This window comes from Podarcis pityusensis (assembly GCF_964106645.2).
Source record: "Podarcis pityusensis genome assembly, chromosome: 8".
Taxonomy (NCBI): Eukaryota; Metazoa; Chordata; class Lepidosauria; order Squamata; family Lacertidae; genus Podarcis; species Podarcis pityusensis.
In genome coordinates this window covers 25,614,025-25,632,492 of record NC_138033.1, presented here as the reverse complement: position 1 = coordinate 25,632,492, position 18,468 = coordinate 25,614,025, and the positions used below count along the sequence as shown (strand labels likewise).

Sequence of the window (18,468 nt, the reverse complement as noted above, 5' to 3'; positions counted from 1 at the left end):
CATGTGAGATTTTCTGCTTCAGGTGCCAAACAACTTGAACAGTGTTGGGTATGACACACCTTGACTGGGGTGGGGGAAGAGAATGTCATTTGCTGCTCCACCTGAGGCAGTGAAATGTCATTGGCTGGCCCTAACCTTACAACTAGATGCATGTCAACGACTGTATCCTGCCTCTCTTCAGAGGGACTTGGTGACATAGATAGGACTCAAGGCACTTACCACTCTGATCTGTTTAGCCCTAGTGAGGCTGCTACATCAGGTGCCTTCCGATGATAGCCAGGCGGTCCCCAAGATTGCTGTGGAGTAATATTCTCTTGTAATGGAAGGTGCGCCACACCCTTAGCTTGGGTGTCCCAGAACTGGTCTTAACCACTAGGTGTCAGCGTTTTCCTTGAATCCACAAAGTGTCCTTCTGTTCTGGTGTTTCTCAGGAGCCCCAGTGGTTGAAGGAAGAATGTAGGGCTTGATGGGAATCCCAATGATTTTGGGAAGAGGCAAAGAGCATGGGGCTGGGGGGAGCGATACACTACATGGGGTGGGGGTGAGGAATCCCAAATCGTGAAGACCCTTTTACCCAGGGTTCACTGGAGGAATGAGATAATGGCTCAGTGGCTGCAACTGGATGCAGCTATGGAGATTGGGCAGTGCTCAGTGGAGATCCCCAGTGTGCCATCCTTTTAATGAGGCAATATGAAGCAATCTGTTTATATGGCAAGATGCATGGGGGTGGCAGATCTGACCCCCCACCCCACAACAGATCACCTGCCTCCAGCAGCAGAGAAACACCACCACCAGCAGCAGCAGCAGCTACTAGGTTCCAGTGAGATCTCATGAGCTTCCATGAGTGCCCCACCACCACCACCAGTGCAGGAAGGGGTTGCTTAGTAACATAATAAATAGGTTGAACTGCATAGATCATAGGAAAGTGCCTTATATCAGGTGGGAATATTGGCCAAACTAGCTCAGTATTGACTGGTCGTGTAGGTCTTCAGGGTTTCTGGCAAAGACTCAGAAACTGAACTGGGACCTTCTGCATTCCAAGTATGTACACTTCCACTCAGCCTTGGCTTCACTTCTCCCAACACCTGGCACAGAACAGGGCCTACCTGGAACTGTTTTTGAGGCACCCCCATTAAAGATTATTCTTTGTTTCCAGCTGGCGGGTACCTCTTAAAACAGTTTTATATGGTGCCATCCATTCTTTTTCAATACATCTAAGCAGGGATTCTAAACTTTAGAAAAACTGCTGTGAGTATAGTTTTGTTGTTGTTGTTGTTACCACTACTACTACTGCTACAAATTGTACATTTAAAAACTGATGTGAACATATTATTAACGATTGTAGAGCAATAATGAACCTGAAGGTCGGTCTGGCCAACCCTTTGCCCTGTGGCAAAATCTTCTACACCCAGCCAATCGTTGACAGACTAGAGCATATAATTCAGCTTATAATAAGGCACTTTTGACTTATTGCACGGTCATAATTATAATGATTTATGACATCTTCTAGTGTGGAGACTGTGTCTGTCTATCTGTCTCTCCTGAGAATCCCAGCTTTCATGGAGGTATTTTTTACCCCTTTCTTTGCAAAAAAGCAACTTGTGCAGAAAAGCTTTATATCCCCTGAAGTCTCTGCTAGGAGTTTAGCACCTCTTCTTTGTCCCTAGCTAGTTCCACCCCCACCCCACCCCCATCTACAACCTTACCTCCTTCCTCCCCCTGTTCCAGGCTTACCACCCCTCCATCCCATCTGCTACCATAGTGTTGCAGTTTTTAAAATAAAAATACTATTTTTCCTCTCTTGCAGGTACACCCCATTTGCAAATGGGCCTGGCGACACCCCTGAGGAGATCCTCATGCGAATAGGTGGGGGAAAGTTCTCCCTCAAAGGGGGGAATTGGGACACAGTTTCGGATGCAGCCAAGGTAAGAGTGAGTGCCAGTGTTCAAAGTGGAGTTTGGATGTTGCCATCCTTCTTCTGGCTTGGGGCAGGGGCTTGCTATATCCCTGGACTCCAAAGGAAGGAATTCCTGTCCTGCAGAGAAGTGACCCCTGCACCTTGCTCTTGTCATTAGCATGGTATCTGGAGAGCTATTGGTCCCTTTAAGTTCTCTGCAGAATTTTTGTGTGGAGCAACACTTGGATTCCTGAGAACATCTCCTTGCTCACTTTTGTTTTCTAGTTTCAAACTCTGTGGTTTTCAGGCAGTATTTGCAAGGCTGTGGTGCCTGTTCCCTGAATGCTGTCTGTGGCTTCTGCTTCTCTTGCCCCCATCCTATAACACATCCTGATCTCGTTCCTACATCTTCTGCTCCATCTTTTCCTCCCTGCCCTTCAGAATAAAACATGCGGATCGTAAATGGGCAGAGATGTGTGTGAGATGTTGATACTGAGTGCTTTTACATAAAATAGGCAGGTCTACCAAAATAGTATTGGATGTTCAGTCCTGGTTGCAGAGTTTCTTGACCTCATTGCCCAGATCTTAGGGTGTGGTATTCAATGCTAGTCTTACTTGGAGCAGACCCACTGAAGTTGATAGACATGGCTAACTTATGTTCATTCATTTCAATGAGTCTTGAGTAAAACTTAGTTGACTATCCCTCAATTATTATAATTTGGCTTGGAGCGTGAATAACCCCACCAACATCCATGGTAATGGCAAGAATTTTCTACATGTTCAGTGTGTGTCATAGAAGAGAAATTTAGACTTCTGGTATTTCCCCAAATACTGGGCCTGGTGACTTCCATGTTTCATTGTGGGGTGGCAGACATTTTTTCCTTCATGATGCTCCAGAATAATTGAACATCCAGGGCATTGAAGGGTGAAGCGAGATGGTGGCTGGAATCTAGTCAGCACTAGATTCTAAAGGTATGAAAAAGGGTGACATTATTTGGCTTTTAAAATTATTTGTTTAATCAACAGGATTTATAAACCACTTAATCACCCATACCTGCTTAATGTTTATTAAGAAAAACTCACAAAATCAAAAGTTAAAAGCAAGTTCACTTGAAATTTATGAAAATATACGTAAAATCAGCCATTATTTTAAAATACATATAATAAAATAAGATTGCATGTCAAGATAGGCTTGCCTAAACAGAGGAGGGGCTTTTTTGTTGCAGGCACTGAAATCAATACAGCAAAGGCAGTATCAATGGGGGCAGGAAGTTAAGAGGTCCTAGGGAAGGTCATCTGTGCCCACCCTCAAAAATGTGGCTGGGTTGTTGCCCGCTGGGGTCCTGAATCAAAGCAGCACACACACTTCAGGAAGCTCTGTCTTCCTATTCCTACAATGGACTGGGATCTTGTTATCAGCCTTTTTTGGAATGCAGAAATTCCCCCTATGGATTAATAGTAATCTATGCAGTCCTCTTGCCACCAATGGGTACTTGGAATGGTATAGGAGTGTAGATTAAATAGAAGAGCTATTACAATAAGAAGGGTAGGAGGAAAGAGAGAGATGGGGGGTCCCCTAAGTACTTTTAAAAGTCGTCAGATGCACAAGAAACAAAGTTTACTCTCTGTAGAAGACACAGGTCTACACCTGGCTATCAAGGGTACGCTTTCTTATATAAGACAACCAAAGTCAGATTCTGGGAACAGGTGTCAAATATAGCCAGGAACTTGAGAAATAGCAGTGCGGGCTTAATCAGCCAGTCAAAAATCTGTGAATTTATAGGTCACCCAGGTGAAAAAGGCATACAGCAGCTATATTCTCTGAATGCTTGTTGCAGGACCTGGTATCGAAGATGCTCCACGTTGATCCTCATCAGCGCCTGACAGCCAAACAAGTCCTCCAGCACCTGTGGATAACCCAGAAGGACAAGTTGCCCCAGAGCCAGTTAAATCACCAGGATGTACAGCTTGTAAAGGTACAAATCTGGGTAGGAGGTGGTGGCAGAGGGAGAAGGATTTGTGTGCTTCCTGCATTGTCACCTTACATATAACACATTGGTCATATTGATATTTATTCATTTAAAATACTGGAAGGGTGTTTATCTGCTCTTTAGCTGAAAATGTTCCCACAGCTGCTTATATAATATCAATAAAAACAAAGCAGTCCCTACAATCTAAAAGACATGTCACAAAAGGAACGAAGGTGAGGAGGGAAAAGGAAACCATGTAAACTCAGGCACCAATTCCTGTAGGTACATATTAATTCTTAATGACCAGCTGGAATGGAAACAGGAAAAGGATGAGCCAAATGGAGCTGTTCTCTCAGCTTCCATCTTTTTCTGCTGCAGGCTGTTGGAATGGCGGCTGCTAGATGTCAGCTGAGGAATAGAGGTAACCAATAGAGCCAAAAAGCTGCTAGACATGAAAAAGCATTGAAAATATGCGACATTAAAAGCAGCATCATAAATAGGAATGGCAACAGTCACTATTATTTCTATTGAGCAGCTCTCAATTCTCTCCAAATCCTCCAGGAAATAAGACAAAGAGGAAGTCAGTCCACATTGTTACGGTAACTGTGAGCAGGTCCTGCTCCTAGTAGATACACTAAGGGATGGGACTCCCTGGCAGATTTCAAAATTTGGGGAAGAAGGAATGCAAAATCACATGGGAGGCGATGTTCCCTGAGGCATTCCGGACCCAGACCATTTAAGTGAAGGTTAGCCAATGTGATGCTCTTCACATGTTGTTGGACCACAACTCCCATCAGCCTCAGGCAACATAGCCAGTGGCCAAAACTGATGAAAGTTGTAGGTCCTAATGACATTGGGAGAGCCATTGGTCCACTGTCCCTGCTTTATAAGTCAAATCCCAGCACCTAGAACTGGGTGTGGAAACACACTGGGGTACAGTACAAGGGGAATACATTGTAATTGGCATAGCCAGTCTCTCCTGGCAGAAGCAGCCAGCCAAGCAGAGCAAGGAGTTGTGCATATGGGTGATAGGTTGCACCACTCCAAGGAGCTTGTTCACAAGAACAGGCACTGTGGACTACTCTCTCAGAAGCAACAACAGCAACCCCTTTGCGGGAGGCTGTTTCACACATTACATGGGCTTGTTTCAAATGTATGTTCAACATGGAGACTGCAGCTAATTCCAGCTGCCAAGGAAGCCTACCTGGTACAATGCATGTGTCTGCAAGCATATTGGGTGCATTCATACTTTACCAAAGTATCACTGGCTTGGCTTTGTTTCAGGCTCTTGGTGAGGTATTGGGAAGGGTTTCTCTGTGTGTGTCACTTAAGCAAACACCTGTGGCTCTTCTCTCCTAGGGCGCTATGGCTGCCACGTACTCCGCACTGAATAACTCAAAGCCAGGACCCCAGCTGAAACCCATCGAGTTTTCCTTCTTGGCTCAGAGGCGGGTCAAGAAGCTCCCGTCTACCACACTGTGACATGGGAATGTTGGGCTCTCTCTCTCTCTCATACACACACGCACACGCATAGCCAGTGCTACTTCCTTACTCTGCACAAGCTGCCCTGGAAAGGAGCCGGAAAATATCACCCCAGCTAGAAGTCCACTTTGAAGCACTTCCTCAAATGCACATCAGGGCCAAGTGCCTTCGGGAAGACTAGCTCTTGCTATCCCTGTGGATTTCTTTTTTGTTGTTGTTTTAAGTGTACAGAGAGACTATTTGTAAAGGGATCTATGTAGGTGAATGACAGAATTTGAACTTGCAGCAATCCGTGGCGTGATGCTAGCGACACAGGCAATCTCCTCCACTTGCAAAAAAAGGCGCCTTGGCCAAGTTGATGCCCCTGCAACGCAAACCTGGTACAGCTGGAACAGCATTCGCTCCTCCCCTCTCGCCAAGGTCACTCTAATGGGGTGGCTTGTTTGTTCTTAGGATCCCCTCTGTTTGTGCAGACTCTCTCTCTTTTGCATAATCTATGAGTTATTGTGTGCATGAGCTTCTTGAACTTCATGCTTCCTATCCTCCAGGCCACGTGGCTGCTATCCAAGAAGATTTCAAACTTTCTTCTCTTCTTCTGTTCCCCCCCTTCCCCATTTGGACATCACAATGTCATGGACACTCTCCCACTTGCAGGGTTCTGGGATTACTCCTTTTTCTATATCCTTGAATCCAGTTGACTCCTAGACCTCTGCCGGATTATATCTAGCTTTTGAACGTGCAATGGGCTTGTAAGAAAACTTTTCCCACTGTGAAAATATCATTTTTTAGGTGGGGGTTGTCTTTGGTTTTTAAAAATTCTCTATCAAATAGCACAATCCAGAGCCTCATGATGCAAAGTGCAAAAAATCAGCTTCTTTTTTATTATTTAACTGATTCTGTGGCTGGTAACTCAGGGTTTCTGTCCGAATTTTCAAATAAAGCATACCGTGCAGTTGAAGTTCTTTTACTGGTTGACTTCATACTCCCCTGTCCATCCTTGTTGTGCTGTAGGGTTTCTTCTACATTGCACCTAATGTGAAGACGAACTAGTTTATTCCTTATTGGTAATATTATTGTAATCCCAGTTTATTGTTCCTGTGCATGGTTTGCATACTCTCAATCTCCAGTAATCATAATGTGTTAGAGAACGCCTGAGAGGGTAGTGTGTTCGTGTTGATGTTCCGACCTAGAATTTCTTGTAGAATGTTTCAAAGACCTCTTGCAGTTTAGTCTAAACTAAACATGGAGCAGGTTACCATGGGTGGCTATTCCATTCACTTTGATTAAAAGGGCTGCACAGAACAGGAGAGCTTGAACCGTCCCATACCTTGCCTCCATGTGCTTGGTTGTGCTTTTTCCCGCCTGGTTCACTTCTCACATCAGTTCCACAATATAGGTGAAGACCCTCTCCTATGTTCCAAATACTCATGCCTCCAAAACCAATAGAAATGTGGAACCCCTATCCCCACATCTTTAAGAGGAAGAAGGTTCATACGGGAGGAGATAGTCTTTATTATCCTGGATGCAAACCTTTTAGAGCAGGAATGGGGAACCTCAGTCCCAGAGGCCAAAAACTGTCCTCCCTTTCCAGATCTCTAAACTCTTCCCCAAGCTGTAGCCCCTCACTGGGCCTGCTCCTCACCCTCCTCAGTTGCTTTTGCCCGGCTGGAATGTGTCCTTGAATTCTGCCTGGACAGAGATGGAGAGAGAGAGAGTAGAAACCTTTGACTTCTGCATAGCTGGAATATAGCCGCCTATACACTGGTAAGAATCTCATCTATTTTCCCCAGCCACCATTGCCTCTGGCCACACTGACAACTGTCATGGACAACTGTCCAACTGGGCTGGAAAAGGTTCCTTATCTTGACTTGAAGCTTTCAAGGAAAGAACCAGCACCTTGAACAAACTGCTTTTTGATCAAATAAGAATTGAATTCTTCCATTTGTTGCTTTCTCTTCACCTCTGGGGCTAATATATAACATGCTGCTGCACCTTGCATCTTTTCTTGGCCTCGTAAATAACAGTATTAGGAGGACCCCACTCTTGTCCCTGATTAACTCCCCATAGAACAGACTGGTGAGCTCATCTAAATAATAAAACAATGCAGTGTCTAGGAGCTTCCAGACTTGAGTTTGTGCTTTGAAGATGGCCTGTGCAGAACTTGATCTGAGATCACCCTACTAAATCAGCTTCATGTACTGGAGAGTGTTAACATCCTTCCCCCTGACCCTACCCCAAGTTTCCTGTATTTGTACCAGCTGTCGGAGCAGAAATTCAACAGATGGAGCTTTAACTGGGATGCAGCAAGGAAACAACACCTGCTCGAATTTTGCCTGTGTCAGTCATTTAAAAGCGTAGGAGTCCCTGCCAGCAACAACTGAGCAGCAGATGGGAGGACCTTTCATGTCAGTCCATGAGTTCAGTATCTCAACCTGCATTTGATAATTGTATAGATCCTTTAACCACCTTACCAGTCTACCCTGGAACAACTGTGGATGGAGAAGCAGACTTCAGTGACATCAAACTCAAGCAGGGCTGGTATTAGGAAATGGGTGAGGATTCTTTCATTAGTCAGAAGACTTTAAAAGATGTCTGAAGATTTTTGGTAGGGGTAGAGAGGTTTTATTATTATTATTAGTTCTGAACACCCTGTAACTAAAACAAACCTCTACTTACAGTTAACCCTGAGGTCCTAACTGAGGTCATATAATAAAAACGTCCTGTATGTATGCTGTTATATGCCACTGTGACTGCTAACACTGCTTCAATATAGATGCTGAGTATTAGGCAGTGTACACACTATGCACATGACTTGCCCCAAATAATCCTGGGAACTGTAGCTCTCTGAGGGGTAAACTACAGTTCCCAGGATTCTTTGTATGGTGTGTACACAGCCCTCCTTAGAAAAGAAGTCAAATAGAGGTTCAATTATTAATATATGATCTAGAGATGTAAATGTCATGATAGATAAATATTTGATATATGAATTACATGTATTTCTGTATTATATCTCTAGTGCTAGAATTTTGTATAATTAATTTTAAAAACAAAGTAGAAAATAAGCAGGGGTGTGTGGAAAAGTATAATTAAGTTCCCCTCCGAGGGAATGGCTGGTTGGAATCTTGAACAGCAGCGCTCTTGTTTGGAGAAGGATACACTGCAACCTTTTACCACCAGTTCCACTCGTACAAAGTGCAGTGTCAGAATACTGTGCCTTGTTTTATACGCAGCCCCAAGCCCTAATTCCTCCTATTGTTATCTAGGCCAGTGCTAGCAGTCAGACTACTTTTTGTGTACAGTGGCTCTGAAGTAATAGCAGTTGCCAGTCCAGCGAAATTATCCCCATGTTCAGAATGGTTCCGGCCTAGATTTGACTAAATGGAGGTCAGGGTAAGGAGGAGAAAATGGCAAAAATCTCATTTTTGTGTGTGATTTATTTTCCCACAGTAGTATCAAAGAACTAACATAACTGGCACATCAGAGTTTCTAAAATATCAGATAACACCAATTCATTAGAATGCATGTCACCATTTAGGGGCTAGTTTATCCTCCTGTCTTACTGGTAGACACACATTTACCCTCTGTATCATAGATACCCAAAATTAGTTTGTCTTGCTCTTTTTGAGGGGTAGGGGTGCCAAGCCACATTTAACTCTTGCCAGTTGAAGATGCCACACAGTAGTAGGCTCCACAGCTAGGGTAGAGAGCCTACGGCCTCTCTGCCTGGTCCTCAGAACTCTACCTTCCCTTGCTTTTGCTTGGTTGAAATGTATTCTTGAATTCTAATGCCTCCTGCTTGTCTGGATGGAGCTTTAAGAGGAATGTGCAAGTGTGTGTAGAAACTAGCCTACTGGACAAAGGCAAAGTTTAACTTCATTGCTCTATCAGCTGTTGCTTCTGGCCCTGCCAGAATGTGGCCCCTAGTAGGTAGACCAGAAGGGAATGTGGCCCTCAGGCTACAAAGGCTCCCACACCACTGTTCTACAGCAAGAGGAGTTGTGCTAATGAATGTGGGGCTTTCAGACATGGATGGAAGATGCACCAGGCCAGGCATCTTCCAGGCATCTTTTTTAGAAGAAAAAGTAGAAGAGGCTATGCTGCTTGGATTACAGTGCTATTTCGAACGTAGCATAATCCACATAAATCCAGGTATTTGTCTGATCCACAACATTTGAGTAAACGGAGCACCAGAGGAAACTGTGCTGGTACCCATGATTTGTTTATTATACCTTGGGCTCTGGGTGCTTTCGGTGGAGGTGGGAGAAGCTATTTTAATAGTTCCTCAAAAGGAACTGCAAACCTGTGGCTCTGTTCTCTGGGTGAAGCTCTTGTGATTGGCCTGAGCAAACGCCAAACTTCCAGCCAGGAAAGTAGTTGGTCTGCAGTTCTAATCTCTAGTTGTCAGGTACGTTTTGACATCTTCTAGGTCTGATCTGGCTGTCTGCATTCCTGCAAAGGTAGTGGTTGTGCATCAGCATGGTGCAAGAGAACAAAGTTCCAGATTGTGCCCTGACTCTGTGCAGGTCATTGGAAACAAAGCTAACCCAGAATAGGAATTTCCCCCATTATTTTACCATGTCCTTCTGTGTGTGTGGACTTCTGCAGTGTATGGATGGATAGATAGCTAGATAAGAGAATGTTCCATCTCCAAGTGCTTGAAGTGCAGGCGAGGGAATCATTCTCTATGTTTGGGGATGGCTCCCTTTGCTGCAGTTTTAGAAGGCTGGAAGGGGGCATGATTTGACCCCTTTTTCTATGTGAAGGACCTCCATGCCCCCTCTACCTGGATCTTTCTATCAGGTGTTTCTTTAGCAGTATGCATCAGCACTGTTTGTTTATTCAAGCTGTCTCTTTAGATCAACCCATGTTCAGTGCTTGAATTAGAGGAAGGCTAGAAGGGGCTTGACCACCATACCTTTCAGGGTGTTCCCCTAAGTAACTGTTTTTAGAAAGCAATGCAAGGAGCAGGGCTTGGCTAACATTGGGCTGCAGCTTGTAGGTTTCACCTCCCTGCACACTTCTTATCCTTTGAGCATTCCAAACAAACATTTTTTAAAAACCTAAAGAAAATTGAGTCTGGTGCCCTCATTGCCACATATAAGCATATACTGGAAACAGTTTTATTTTAGTGGACAAAGCATTGCTTGTTTTAGTAGTCCTTTAAGTGAACTGTTTTCCCAGCTACCTGCTGTCTTCAGTTTGCTGTGTATTAAATCATTTGCTTACTTTAAATTGTTTAAAATAGCCTTGAGTTTTAAATTTTAATGCCACATTGGATAAAACTCTTGAAAGCTAGCAATCTCTGTACTGTCATTGCTTCTCAATCTTTCTACAAGGGAGAATGATCTTTTGGTCTGACAAAACATAATTCACCTCACTCGGGATTACTTCTGAGTAAAATGGCTAGCTTTTTGTTGCAAATTATACCAAAACTCTTATGTAAATAGCACTCCATGTTATGCAAATATTTAGATTAGTCTTCCTTCTACCCAAAGCCCAGGACAATTAGATGAATGAAGGAGCTGCATGGTGTAATTAATTAATTCATAACCTATCAAAATTTGACTTGATTTTTTTTTTAACTTGGAATTTGCCAATCTGATTGTCATTGGTGAAAAGAAATCACCTGCAGCTGACTAACCAGGGATGTTTTACGAAAAAAATGCACCGCTACAATCTCTCTAATTCCTTTAATGTGATGTAAGAGCGACACAAGCTGGACAATATGTTTTTTTCCTAACTTGATGGACTTATGAGCATGGCTGGTGCAGAATGTTGTGGCCAGACTACTGATAGGACACACGGCTTTCAACATAGAATCATAGAATTGTAGAGTTGGAAGGGAGTGAAGCCATTGTTAAAATATCTCGCTGCACATTTATTACTAAGCCAAGTTCAAGGTCCTTGCATGAATCTACATCTTTACGCAATTTCAGTCCAGGGTGCATTATGGACCACCTAAACCTTTATTTCCCAGCTCATTCACTGAGATAATCTGCAGGAGTGTGGGTAGTAGTTTCCCCAGTTGGCGAGGCTCACATGACAGCAACAAGAAACTGAGCCATTAGTACAGTCAGCCCAATCCCATTGAACACTCTGCCAATAGAAATTCAGCAGGCACCTTCTGTTTTAACCTTCAGACGTATGCTGAAAGCTTTTCTGTGCCACCAAGCTTATTAAGAAATTCAGAAAATATTTTTCTGTAATAGTTATATGATCTCCAATTTTACGTAGTATTTACTGTACATACATGTGATTGTTGAAAACTGCTTTGATCTTTTAATTAAAAGTGGTGTACAAATATTTTTATAAATAAGGCATGAGACAAAAGATGGACTCTTGGGGTAGGAAAATTAAAGGCTATTCACTCGCTGGTCTTACATAGCAGGGTAGTTAGGGAGACAAATGAGAAAAGTATTGCAAGCCAAGGGCAATATAAGCTAATACGGAATAAAAACTATCTTAGTTGCAAATAAAACATGGTGAGAAATTCGCCTGGTGCTGTAGATGTGCCAGGGGAAGTTCTCTGCATTATTCACACACAGCATATGGATTTATTCCAACAACACCCACAAATGTTGAAATAGGCTTTGGGGACAACATGAGTACCCTTGCCTAGGTGACTCTTGCCAGTTTGCCTTTGACTTCATTACATTGTGAATCAACTCATCTTAGGGTTTTCAGTTGCTATAAGAGTATGGAATAAGAGGGATGCTGCAGTCCTGGATTTCCATTTCTTTCTCCGATCAGGACACCTGCTCCCTTTCTCTGCCCTATCAATCCAGTGGCTGGTCTGTCTCAATTATGTCAATTAGAGGTTCAGCGCTGCCTTACTGAATTGAGCTGGCTTTTCCTCCCTTGATAGAATTGGAATCCAAACTGCGGATGGGAATCACTCAGGCTGCTTTTTTATTGTTTGCTGATTAGAAAATTAGTTTCCATGGACCCAATGGAAAACAGTGTTGCTGAAACATAACGAACTGGTTTCCCCCCGCTCCCAATATATTTGAAGTTTCACTGAGGTTTTCAAGACCCAGACACACTAGTATCTAATGCACCTATTAATTCATCTGTTGTAGTAATGCTGCTTGCCTCCTGCCCAGTCTTTTTCCAAATTGGTGCTTAGATGGACAACAAGACAATGTTTTCAGTGAGTATTATCATGTGTATTAATTTTTTTTATCTATTCACCTGTGAGCCTGCGGCCTTCCCATCCCACCCTACCTCATCAACCAACGCAACATATTCACTGGTATTCTAACTGTTGAGCCTCACTGCTAGGCTATGAAACAGCCATTGATTGTCATAAAGTCTACCAACAAAGTAAATGACAAATTGCAGAATGCAAATAATGTGCGGGCAGAATTAGAAAAAAAAATGGGGAAGGTTTAAGTGTGGACTTTAATGTTTACTTTGGTGATGAAGCTGCTAGTTGTGCAACCTCACAGAGGATTCTGTATTGTGTGTGGGGAAGCAGGAGCAAATAGCAGTAGAGTCCAGCATCCTATTCTCACAGTGGCTCACCAGGTGTCTTCTCTGGGAAGCCCAAAGCAGGATGTGAGTGCGACAGAACTCTCCCCATCTGTGATTCCCTACAACTAGCATTCAGAGACATGCTGTCTCTGCATCATTAGAGACAGAACATAGCCAGCATTCATGGCTCACTGAGAAAGCAGTATTCATGGGGCTTTGGACTAAAAGACAGTATATAAACAAGCCATGTCATACACCACTTCTAAAATTACCGATGTCTCTTTTTAATTAGTAGCGTTGGGGTGATCAACATTGTTTTAGTGTGTTCACACTTCTTATTTTGAGGTCCTCCAAGTTTAGCATGGAAGAGGGTAGACCTGCCAGAGTATCTCCTATTCCCAGTCTTAGAGGGAATGTGAAGTAAAAGGATAAAAGTTTTTTGTCCCTGCGATAAAACACACAGCCATCAGTTTGCTTCCTGTTCCATGAAAGGCTGCCTCAATGCCACATCAGGCCAGCCCCTTTGAACACAGGACAATAATAAGAGCCCTGCTGGATCAGACCAGTGGCCCATCTAGTCCAGCATCCTGTTCTCACAGTAGCCAACCAGCATTCCATAATTTAACTGTGTGCTGTGTGAAGAAGTCCTTCCTTTTGTCTGTCCTGGATTTTGGTATAAAATCTTCTCTGTCTCTCCCATCTTTCCACCTCTAACCCTCCAGTTTCAAGCTTCTCAATTGTCTCTCTTCCCTTGCTTTCAATACTTGGGTACATAACTTGTTTAGACTTCTTAAATGTTATTTATTTCTATTAAAACTGTTTATAGCTTGCCCTTCATCTGTCTGGATAGCTGAGCTGTCTACTTTTCTGGCTTCCATTCTCCTGCTTCAACTAACACGGCAAGTACTCTCTCAACACAGAATCCCAAGACTAGACAGCTACTACGCTTCTGACCTGATGGCTGACAATTTTCTGGTTTCAAATTAAAGAGAAAACGAAATTAGCAAATTAATTGTTTGCTGTATTTTTGCTAGGTGTTGTGTCAGCTGCCTTAAGCTTGGCAGCCAATTGAAAGCTGCACTGGAGCCATCCTGTATAGGAGGTGGAGCTCTGCATTGGGCCTTGCTATCCACAGAGTGTCAATCACATTAATTTTAAATTACTTCTGTACAGCCTGGTGTCAAAATGATTAAAGCATGAAGAGGAAAGCAGAGAGGAAGAGACACTTACCTTGCAATTACAACAAGGACACATCTCCCCCCCCCCCCACCCGCCCTTTCATCAGTCTCCAAACTTGTCGAAACCTTAAAATGTTTGTCCTCTACATGCATACCCAAGATCTAGGAAAATTGAGACTGATTTTTTTTTTTAATTAAATGTAGCTACATTTATGAGGCATTAACTTCTAAGATACATTAAGTAATGGTGAATTATTAAATAATGGTACAGAATGCATGAGTAATTTTCCTTATAGCATGAGTTATCATAGTCTATGTGGTGCCCTCCACATTCAAAGGAAATCCAACAATGCAAGGGTGAGTACAAAGAAAGTAGAGAATCTTTCTTACATCTTATGAGATCTTATCAGCTGATCATTTCTGGATTCATTTTACCTAGTTAAAAAAGGAAGAAGAGGAAATTGTTAACATGTGAAGAGAGAAGTGACTTAAATATGATTTGTTCTGTTTTCAGACACATGCCTTCCCCCTACCCTGAACCCCTTTCCCCAGATTTAAGGGCGCTTCAAGTATCTGAAAGAGAAACTCCATATTTCCATCCTATTTATGCCTTTACTTGCTCTCAGCAGCTGTACTAAGTCACTGTCATGTCCATGTTTTGAGAGTCCAGGGTAAAAAGGTCTAGTAGCTGAACTAGAAATGTACAAGATTCATTTTCTATTGCTTTCAGAATTGCCATAACCATTTTAAGAGTATGGAGAGGGACTGCTTGAAAATGAGAAAAGGGTACAGAATTTAAAAATTGCATCTGTTACACCATGCTAATAGCAAATTCATTCTCCCTGGATCCTTATGTAGCCAAAACAGCACCATACATGTATAAAAGGGAGATATTCGCAGGCTTGGGAGAACTTCAAGGTTTGGAAAAATACAAAAAGAAAGAGACCAAACAAAAAACAAAAAAAAAACCCCAACTAGAACAGTGTGGGCTGAATATGCTCAGTGGGCACAAAATGCCAACTGACTTTCTGGGGTAGGAGAAAACCAGGGAGAATGGCATGGAGAAGCCTGGGAGAAGCAAGGAACACTGACCACAGGGAAAAAGTTGTACTACTAAAGTTGTCTGGTTTTAAGTAGAGAGGGGAGAGGTGATAACTTAGTACCAGAGCATGTGCTTTCTATGTGTAAAAGCTCTGTTTTAACCTCCAGCATCTTCAGTTACATTTTCTCAACTCTGGAGGCTGAGAGAGATCCCTCCCTTAAGACCCTGGAGGGCTGCCTCTAGTCAGCGTAAACAATAAGGAGCCAGATGGACTGTTGGACTGACATGATACAAGGCAGATCCTTATTCTTGTGAGGCAATATTATGTCCAGACAAATTGGTACCACTTGTAGATATACTCTAGTAAGATTCAGAACATGCAAGCAATTGACAACCTCTGAAAACACTATACCTACGAATGACTTCTACAATTTTAACGTTCACTTAGCACCAAAAGTGTGCTAGGCTCTATTAAACAGGAATCTGTTGAAGCAAATGCATGGAACCCTGCTGGCACTGGTGTTAGCTTAATGCCTCCCTTTGTCAGCATTGGCAGAAATGGAAGAGGGTTGATAATGATCCTATTTTAAGTAAAAACAAAACAAAACAATGTGTGGGGGGGGAGGGAGGAGTGTCTTGTACCATGTTTGTCCTTCAGTAACAGAAGTAAGAAGCCCTTGAAATTGCTTTTAAACAGTCTTTCTCAATGTGGAAGCCATGGACAGTTGCCAGGGAAGTCCAGGATTAAAAGTATAACCCTGCTTCCTTTCTTTTAGGGTTGAGGTTGGATGTATGGCCCTAAGTCTGGGTTGAGCTTATACTGTTACCTGAATTGTCTGTCGTACATTTGAAGAGGTTTACATAGCAATAGCTGCGGAAATCTTTTCCAGCAAAAGTAAGAGCCTATTGTGACATCTTAAAGGCTAACAAATTTATTATGGTTTAAACTTTAATAGATTACAGCCCACTTTATCAGATGCACAAATCTTGAGTTTTACACACGCACACATATTACACACACATACATAGACTGAAGTTTGGGGGAGGGGATTATAAACAGTGAATTCAGAGGGCAATTGAATGCAAAAAGTACAGAGGTGGTGATAATTATGTAATCAACAGGGGCCATTCACAAAAAAAATAGCTGCTGATAGTACAGACATCTTGTCATTGGTAAGCAGAGCTGCCCAAGGCATTTTACTGCTTGAGGCAGAAAGCAAATACTGCTTCCCCTAGTCAAGGCATATATTTTGGCACCCGAGGCAGAGAATCACACGTGCCTCTTTCCCTTCCCAGGCAGTAAAAACAGAACAATCATAAATATAAAAAACCTAACAATTTGCTGCCCTTTCATAACACACAAAACCAGGTGCCTCTGTCTGCTGAATGGTAGAGCCAACCATGTTGGTGTCGATTAACACATGTAATGTGAAAAACCATTGTTATTACTCAATAAATCTGTTAGTCTAATGTGGCACAAGAGTCCTCCTCGTTGGTGTTTGTTTTTAGTACTAGGAGAGGTCCACTCTGACAAAGTTAAGGAAGCTCTTGATTTGATTGTTTGCCACTAAGTGTAGGATATGGCTGGCATCGTTTGCTAAGCGTAGCAGAGCTATTTGCTCTGCAAGCATTTCTAGTGGAATATTCTCTTTGCTTAGGCAAACAGTGGTCTAGGTGGTATGGGAACTGATGGATGGTCCATCTACAACAATTTCTTTTTATTTCTATTTTAAATACCATAATTGTGCTCTGCTACATATGGAGTGCCCAGAGAAGGTGCAGACAAGCGTTCCCCACACATAGTTTTTTATTGATAAATTAACCAGTGGTTCCTACTCTTATCTCTCTTGCTTTCACAACAGCACCACCCTCTCCCACCCCAAAAATCCTCTCTTCCCAAAGTTCGCACACCCTTGCTTCCTCCTTCCCTACTTACACCCTTGATCCTATGACCAGATAAGCCCCTGTTGTGACTACGGAATGTGCACATAATAGTATTAACATGAATCTGAACTTGAGATAACCCTGCCTGCAATCTAGGAGTTCGTCTGTGTGCTTGGCCTGTTTCACATGCAAATAAAAGTAGCCAAACAAACAAAAAGAAAGAAGGCAGTTTAATTGGAGTAATGCACACGCATATACATATTTTCTCCCTTTTGCTAAGGGAAATTTGCAAGAACCGGCGCCAGGGGGCAGCACAGGGAGAGTTTTTGTTCTCTTCCCTGCAGTTGGGCCGTTTTTCCTCCTGATTGTGCTAAATGCTTATGTACCAATGTTTCCATTTACAAACCCTGCCTCCCCTCCCCCATCCTCCAGCTCTGCTCTGCCATTAACCCTCTGCGATGCTGCTGTAGCAGCAGCTTGCTATGGAGCCTGTTCCCCACCTCCCAGCTGACATGCAGCTTGGTGATGGGATAAATTGAAGGTCTCAGAAAGGAGACTGAGAAAGAGGAGTGTGTGGGGGTTGGGGGGGAGGCACTCTAGTAGCAAAAAAAATAAAGGGAGATAAAGCGGGGAGGGGGGGGACACACCGAACCGGGTTTGCCCCTTATTCTAGCCCTTTCTAAATCTGTAGGAGTATGGAGAGGTGGGGATGACTGCTGCTGTGCGCTTTCCAGCTTTGGGGGGGTTTAATTAACTCTCCATTTGGGATAGTGGCGCAAGCTACAGCAGACTGAAACACACACACATACACACACACCCATGGAAAAGTTAGATTTTCCTTCTTGGGAAGTAAGCAAAAGCCGACCTGCCTTAGATTTTAGTGGTCTGGGCGCCCCCTCGCCTTCAGAGAAGGCGCTCCACTATCTCACGATTCGGGGTTCACCCCTCCCTCACTCGCCCCCGTGTTTTTGAGTTGTGAGAATTACACGCGCCCATGGGGTTGTTGTTTTTAAATTGTGATTGGAAGGAGTGGGCTTTCTTCCGTGGACAACAAAGGTTCCTCGTTTCGCCCCACCCCAATTTCGGGGTTTGGGGTTCCGCTTGGGAGCAGTGCTTCTGCGCCCCTTGACTTTGTTATTGGGGTCATTCTGCCCTTCCCCCCTGCTGTGCTCTGTAAACGGATGATTTTTTTTTCCCTTATGAAGGGGGTGTCTTTTGTGTTCCTGTTTGGACGACAGATACCAAACTCCTCTGCTCTCTTTTTAGGTCAAGTGTACATCTGTACCCCCTTTAAAATGTGCGGGTTTTGTGGTCTTTTTTGTTGTTGTTCAGACAGTGAGCGCTGTATGTGGTGCCCCTGTGACGATTACTTTTCAGTTCTGTACTCTTGCGCTGCCCTCTGGGCTCAGGCTCGCTTTTTACCTGACTGACTACCCGCCCATTCCCCTCACAGTGTAGGACGTGCTCCCCGCCCCCCTCCTGGCCGCCCCACCCGCTCCTAAGCGGGAGTTTCCAGGAAGCGCTGAGCAGAGCCGCAGTATC

General features: G+C 43.4%; 1 protein-coding gene and 1 long non-coding RNA gene across 8 annotated transcripts in view; one reads left to right on the top strand and one right to left on the bottom strand.

The window, feature by feature from the left end:
- RPS6KA1 (ribosomal protein S6 kinase A1) overlaps positions 1–6,307 on the top strand; it is an 86,444-nt gene extending 80,137 nt beyond the window's left edge. For all 5 annotated transcript variants that reach the window (XM_081015902.1, XM_081015900.1, XM_081015904.1 and 2 more), the window contains 3 exons: positions 1,808–1,925; positions 3,736–3,873; positions 5,227–6,307. In XM_081015902.1, coding sequence (XP_080872028.1) covers positions 1,808–1,925; positions 3,736–3,873; positions 5,227–5,349 — 379 coding nt within the window. In that variant the 3' untranslated portion in view covers positions 5,350–6,307. The remainder of the gene's footprint in view (positions 1–1,807; positions 1,926–3,735; positions 3,874–5,226) is intronic.
- On the bottom strand, positions 6,146–18,410 carry LOC308482647. 3 transcript variants are annotated; one of them, XR_013989385.1, is made up of 3 exons: positions 17,796–18,410; positions 14,391–14,435; positions 6,146–9,798 (listed from the first exon to the last, which is right to left on the bottom strand). It is a non-coding gene; the product is annotated as an uncharacterized lncRNA (long non-coding RNA). The 3 variants fall into 3 exon arrangements; XR_013989383.1 differs by having other exon boundaries at positions 6,146–13,794; positions 14,391–18,410; XR_013989384.1 differs by having other exon boundaries at positions 14,391–18,410.
- Between the last annotated feature and the right edge of the window lie 58 nt (positions 18,411–18,468).